At 63.7% G+C, this 6,000-nt stretch overlaps 1 protein-coding gene across 1 annotated transcript; it reads left to right on the top strand.

Annotated features, from left to right (window-relative positions):
- The first annotated feature begins 355 nt into the window (after positions 1-355).
- HES7 (hes family bHLH transcription factor 7) lies at positions 356-5,470 on the top strand. The gene is made up of 5 exons (XM_082707670.1): positions 356-884; positions 1,262-1,328; positions 3,324-3,419; positions 4,003-4,090; positions 4,414-5,470. Exons 1-5 carry the CDS (start codon positions 823-825, stop codon positions 4,860-4,862), a joined length of 762 nt encoding a protein of 253 aa, XP_082563796.1. The 5' UTR covers positions 356-822; the 3' UTR covers positions 4,863-5,470.
- The last annotated feature ends 530 nt before the right edge of the window (positions 5,471-6,000 follow it).

The raw sequence follows: 6,000 nt of genomic DNA, 5'->3' as shown, positions 1-6,000 counted from the left end.
TGCAACCCCGCGAACTGCGCGGACGTGCCGGGACACCTGGCGAGAGACGCGGCCGCCGAGCGCGTAGCGGGGAGGGGTGCGGCCCAGGAAGCGGGCGGCACCGAAAGGCCGGGCCCCACGGACGTGGAAGAAGCAAGCGCGCTTCGGGGAGAACAGAAGGCAGGAGAGAGCGAGCGCGGAAGAGAAGGGCCAGGAGAGCCGGGACTTGGGGAGCGCAAGGCGGGAAGGCCCCGCCCCTCCCCGGAGGGTGGGAGGACCCCCGGGGCCGGGATCCGAGCGGCGGGTCCTTTCTCAGGGTCACGCCTGCGGAGGTGCGGGGCCGGAGGGCGGAGGGAGGGGTGTGGAAGGCAGCAGGACCCCCGGGCTGGGAGGACGGGGCTCGGAGGGAGGACCTTGGGAATCCTGATGGGGACCCAGAGCCTTCAACTCTGCCTTAGGGTAAAAAACTCGAGTATTAATATTTGCTAGAAATGTTAGACAGAGATGCTTCTCATACATTTTATCAGACTTCTCCATTATCTGGGAACAAGAGGGAGGAGAAAAAAAAAAAAAAAAAGACGAGGCTATGCATTGGCCGGGAATCGAACCCGGGCCTCCCGCGTGGCAGGCGAGAATTCTACCACTGAACCACCAATGCAATTAGCTACGAGCTTCTTGGGGACTCTACCTGAGCTTGGAAGAGGTGGAGGCGGCGGTGCCCAGGAGGAAGGTGCCGGCCAGGGGCGCGGCAGAGGAGTGGCCCCGAGTAGCTGACGGGGGTGGAGCGCCAGGCTAGCCTTCCTCCCGCCCGGATCCGGCCGCCCGGCCATAAAGTCGCCCCATATGGCCAGGGGCGGCCCCACACCCGGGTGCGAACAGCCCGGGGCCCCGAGCCTCGCGTGCAGGTGAGAAAAACTCAGCCCGAGCGCAGGTTCCCAAGGAGGGGGGCGAGGGGGGCTGCTGGGGACCACACATCTGCGCTCCCATTTGGCCCAGGTAGGGGGAGGTGGGATAGACCGGAGGCCCCGATCCCAGATGGGAGCGCCCTCCCCAAGGTTTGTGTCCGTCCGGGTTCGGGCTTTGGCGAGGCAGGCTCCGAGAAAAAAAAAAAAATACCAAAACAAAATCCCAAGGTGTGGAGAGGCCCTGGGAGGACGGGAGGGCCTCGTCCGCCTCTGACTCCGCAGCTTATCTTCCGACTGGGTCTGCAACCTTGTCTTTGCGCGTCCTTGTCCAGAGCAGTCCGGCTGACCCGCGAAAATCTCTGATTTTATCTTCTCAGACACTTTATCTGGAAGCCTCCGAGTGCTCACGCACCATTCTGCAGAGGGTCGAGTTCTTGGTTTGAGGTGGGTGTTGATGATCGCTTTTTTAAATCTTTCTTGTCTCTTTAAGAAAACTGCCTGCTCCCTGCTCCCCCATCCGCAGGAGGGGTCCCCAGGAGCAAGCAGCATGAGTAGGACTTATGTCAGGTGGCCTGGAAACCACACGCTGGAACCTCCTGTAATTAGTTTTGAATCAAATACTTCTAAGTGGGAAGGTGTCTCCACCCTTGCTCCCTCTTTCTTGCGGGTCCCGCTCTTTCCCAGTCCAGCCATCAGGCTCTGTGACCCTCTCCCCGGTGTCTACTTCACTCTGCTCTATTGTGGCACTTGATAACACACCGGCTTTTGCACTCGGTCCTGGTCCTGTAAGGAATAAGATGGGCCTCTGGTGCTTATGTCAGCTCCGCCAACCCAAGCCTAGACTAGAGTGGGCAGAGTTGGGGGGAATCAATCGAATAAGGTTCACTAAGATCGCACAGGGAGGCTCGTTCGCCTCCGGACAGGGCCCCAGTTGACTCAGATTAGCCCAGCACGCTCAGGTCGCTGCTCCCTTACCCAATTAGGAGGTGAATTTTGGGGGAAGGTGTATAAGGTCCAGTCTGCGGGCTGAGGGATGCTGAGTTTTATTTCAGAGTCGTGGGGGAACAGAGAACTCCCAAGAAAGTTGCGATGGGGGGGGGGGGCTCTGAACTTCATTCCTGAGGCGGGTCCCAAATCACTTCACCTCCCTCTCCCCCTAATAACCTCCTCCTTTCAGCTGGGTTCCGCCTCATTATACAGCCTTAAGGGTCCTTAAACCAGCGGGTGCTGCATTGGCCCCTCATTTCCCACACTCCCAGGCCAGTTCCATTCCTTCCCCTCCCCCCTCGCGCTCCTCCCCTTTCCGGGAGCCTCGTGCCCGGGGCCGCTCGGGGAGGGATCTGGGTGCCGAAGGGGGCGGGTCTGGGTCCTACCCCCCCCCCCCACCACCCAGGAGCCCGCGGGATATAAGGAGCCCGGAGGGTAGGGGCTCGGTCCACACAAGGGTCCGGAGGAGCGATGGTCACTCGGGATCGAGCGGAGAATAGGGACGGCCCCAAGGTGAGAGGCGGGAGGGAAGGGAGCAGAGGTCCCTGGTCCGGTCCGGGGACCCCGTCCTTGAGACCCTGGGTGAGGAAAGAGGCTGGAGTCGCAGGGTTGGAAGGGGGGGAGGTGCATGGGGAACCCAGGGCGCCAGGAGCTGGGAATGAAACTGCATAGTATGAAGAAGGGGACGGGGTCAGAGCAGGGGCTGTGTGGGCAGCAGAAGTAGAGGTCTTGGGTTTGGGTAATGGGACGCGGCACCTTGCGGCTTGCAGGGCGTGGGAAGCCGGGAATTTGTGTGAAATAAGCGAGGGGAGCACAGAGCTAAGGGAGGCGGGTGGAAACAAAAAGCGGAGAGGCGAGGCACTTGCTCCGCGCGTGTCGTGATCCAGAGCGGGCCCAGTGCAGCCTTAGAGAGAAGGCCCTGAAGGCACTGGTTCCAGAGGCCCGAGACTGGGTGGAAACTTTTAGAAGCAGTGGAGAAAGCTGACTGCATAGATGGGTTAGAGGGAGAAGAGGAGGCGCGGTCGCCCTGGGTATCTCCCTTTCTACACTCAGGGCCGGAACTCAGAGCCCGGCACCTTGCGGGCCACGTGTCTGGGCGCAAAGAGGGCCCGCAAAGTTCTCCACTGAGACAGAGAGACTGCACGAGACGGAGACGTAGAGATAAAAGAGGAGGAGAAGGAGAGACACAGAGGGGAGGAGGGAGGCCAAGACTGAGAGAGGAGAATGCAGAAGACCCGGGAGAGAGAGGAGGCGAGCTACAGACATTGACCCTGCGGGCGCTGGGAGGGAGGGGGAGCGGAGAGGGATCCAAAGCGCCCGGCCGGAGGCTTTCGCTGGGGTGTCCGGGAAGGAGTGGGCTTGGGACTCTCCCAGCGGCGGGATCCGCACGCCCGCGCGGCCGCGCTGAGTCTCGGTCCGGTCGGCCCGCTCTCCCTTTCCTGGTGGTCGCAGATGCTGAAGCCGCTGGTGGAGAAGCGGCGCCGGGACCGCATCAACCGCAGCCTGGAAGAGCTTAGGCTGCTGCTGCTGGAGCGGACCCGGGACCAGGTCAGTCCTTCCGCCCTCCCCGAACCGTCCCCAGCGTCCCGCCCTCGCGTCCCAGGGCTTCCTTCTGGGGTGGGGACACATGCTGCACTGGCGACCCAGGCCCCAAGGCATCCTGACCCGAGCCCCGCCCTTGGAATCCCATCCCAGAGCCCCCTCTCGCTCTCAGAACGCGATCTTCATGGCCACCCCTCGGGTCTGTAAGTTTCACACCCGGCCCTGTAAATTTCACTCCCAGGGTCCGTCAATTTTCAACCTCTGGGTCTGTAAACGCCCCCCCCCCCGCACCCCCTCAGAACAGCAGGCAGGGTGGTTACTTTCAGTCCCCGGGTTTGCTGTTTCAAACCCCCTCCTCGCACTGGGGGTTAGTTTCCTGCCCTCGGGTCGGACGGTGTAGTCTCACGGTTTCCCGGGTCCATTCTTGGTCATCGCCACTCCGCATTCGGTCGCGCGCTCCGTGGGCAGCGCGCACACGCGATCGGGGGCACCCCCAGCTCCTGCATCCCCCCCTCCCTTCTTCCCCCTGCCACTTCCCCCTCTCTCCCCACCCCTCTCTGTCTTTGCGCCCTCCCCCTCCCCTCTGTAGAACCTCCGCAACCCGAAGCTGGAGAAAGCAGAGATACTGGAGTTCGCCGTGGGCTACTTGAGGGAGCGAAGCCGGGTGGAGCCCCCGGGTACAGCGCGGGGGTGGGGCAGCGGAGGGCGGGAGGGGGGATTCACCGAGGCCCGGGCCGGGGTAGCTGGGGCGGACCCTGCGATGGACGGTGGGCTTGGGAGTGGTAGGCTCTGCTCCGAGGCGAGGTTAATAATACCCGCGCGTGTCTGTCTCTGTGTCTCCCTCATCTTCTCCCTCTGTCCGTCCACCTGGCTTCCTGTCTCTGTCTGTGCGGCTGTCGCGCCTCGGTATCTCTGCGCCCCGCCCCTTCCCTCACCCCTGCTGGGCCCCTGCCCTGCCCGCCCGCTCTCCCGCCGGCCGCACCCGCCGCCGCGGCTCCAGGGGTTCCCCGGTCCCCAGCCCAGGACGCCGAGGCGCTCGCCAGCTGCTACTTGTCCGGCTTCCGCGAGTGCCTGCTTCGCCTGGCGGCCTTCGCGCACGACGCCAGCCCGGCCGCCCGCGCCCAGCTCTTCTCCGCGCTGCACGGCTACCTGCGCCCCAAGCCGCCCCGGCCGGAACCGGTAGATCCGAGGCCCCAAGCGCCGCGCCCACCGCTGGACCCCGCCGCCCCGGCGCCCGGCCCCGCGCTGCACCAGCGCCCCGCAGTGCACCAGGGCCCCCGTAGCCCGCGCTGCGCCTGGTCCCCGTCCCCCTGCTCGCCCCGCGCCGGGGATTGCGGCGCGCCGGCGCCCCTCACCGGACTGCTGCCGCCGCCGCCGCCTCACAGACAAGACGGGGCGCCCAAGGCCCCGCCGCCCCCGCCGCCCGCTTTCTGGAGACCTTGGCCCTGAGCTTTGGGGGGTGGGGTGGGGGCGGGGGCTGGGGGTGAGGTAGAGACTCCAGCCCGAGGGCAGCAGAGGGACCCGGGCGTCGGGGCGAGCAGGTGTTGGGGAGGGCGGCGGGGCGCGCGGGCGCAGCGCGCGGGTGAGATGTGGTCTATATTAGAGTATCTATATAAATATATATTTCCCCGGTTCCTGTCCCTTTTCCCTGCCCCCTCTTGCGTCTAGGATTGTACCCTCTCTGCCCCCGGCCCAGCTCCAGTCCCTTCCCGAGTCCCTAGTGCATGGAATAAAGTGGTTATTAAATCCCCGTGTGTCCCCGAGCCAGGGGCCTGCCTTTATGTCGGCGTCCACGCCCACTTTCCTTCTGTCTCCCTTTCCTTCTGTCTCCCGCCCTTCCCAGTCCTGCTCTCCACGGCCCAAGCCCCGGGGCAGACAGGTAAGTAAAGAAGAGAGCAGAGCGGAGACTGAGGTTGGAGCTGAAACAGGTGGAAAACACTGAAATAGGAAAGGGGAGCAGGGATGGGAACCTTTAAGGAAAAACCAGATAAAGAGGGAAGGGAAAAAAAGTTGAAATAAAATCGACTCTGGTGGGATTCGAACCCACAACCTTTGAATCGCTCTTTCGTCACTAGAAGTCCAATGCGCTATCCATTGCGCCACAGAGCCACCTGGCGGGCGGCGGCGTCTGACGGCTTACGGGTACTAGCACGGGCAGGGGGCGGGGAGGGGGAGGGGTGTGAGGGAATTGGGCGGGGCATGCCGGCAGCGCGTGGTTGGGACCTCTCAGGCCTGCGGGGGAGAGGTAGCCGGCCAGAAGCGCGAGAGCCAAGTGGCAGTGCGGGCGCGCACGGGTGGAAGACACAGGGAGCGAGAGCAACAGAACAGGAACGAGCGAATACATGGCTCCAGCTGCCCGCTTGGGGGGTGCTTCCCGCCCAGGCGCACCCTGCCCCCAGATGCGGCCCACCCACGAAAATAAACTTGTTTCGCTGCAAATATCCGTGTGTCTCAATTTCCTCCTCTCTGTTTCGCCGTTCGCTGCTCCTGAGTCTGCGGTCTCCGAAGGCCCAGGGATTTAGCACGACTGCCATAGGCCTGTCTCGCCCCTCTAGTCTCTTAGGAGGATCGCGGGGAGGGCCGGTTT

Source organism: Mustela nivalis (assembly GCF_964662115.1).
Source record: "Mustela nivalis genome assembly, chromosome: 17".
Taxonomy (NCBI): Eukaryota; Metazoa; Chordata; class Mammalia; order Carnivora; family Mustelidae; genus Mustela; species Mustela nivalis.
Note: the sequence above shows the minus strand (reverse complement) of the source record. Positions and strands in the feature narration are given on the sequence as shown.

Coding starts and splice junctions, on each gene's coding strand:
- HES7 (XM_082707670.1), top strand. CDS start 823: ATGGCCAGGGGCGGCCCCACACCCGGGTGCGAACAGCCCGGGGCCCCG. Junction 885..1,261: donor GCCCCGAGCCTCGCGTGCAG/GTGAGAAAAACT, acceptor TTATCTTCTCAG/ACACTTTATCTGGAAGCCTC. Junction 3,420..4,002: donor TGGAGCGGACCCGGGACCAG/GTCAGTCCTTCC, acceptor TCCCCTCTGTAG/AACCTCCGCAACCCGAAGCT.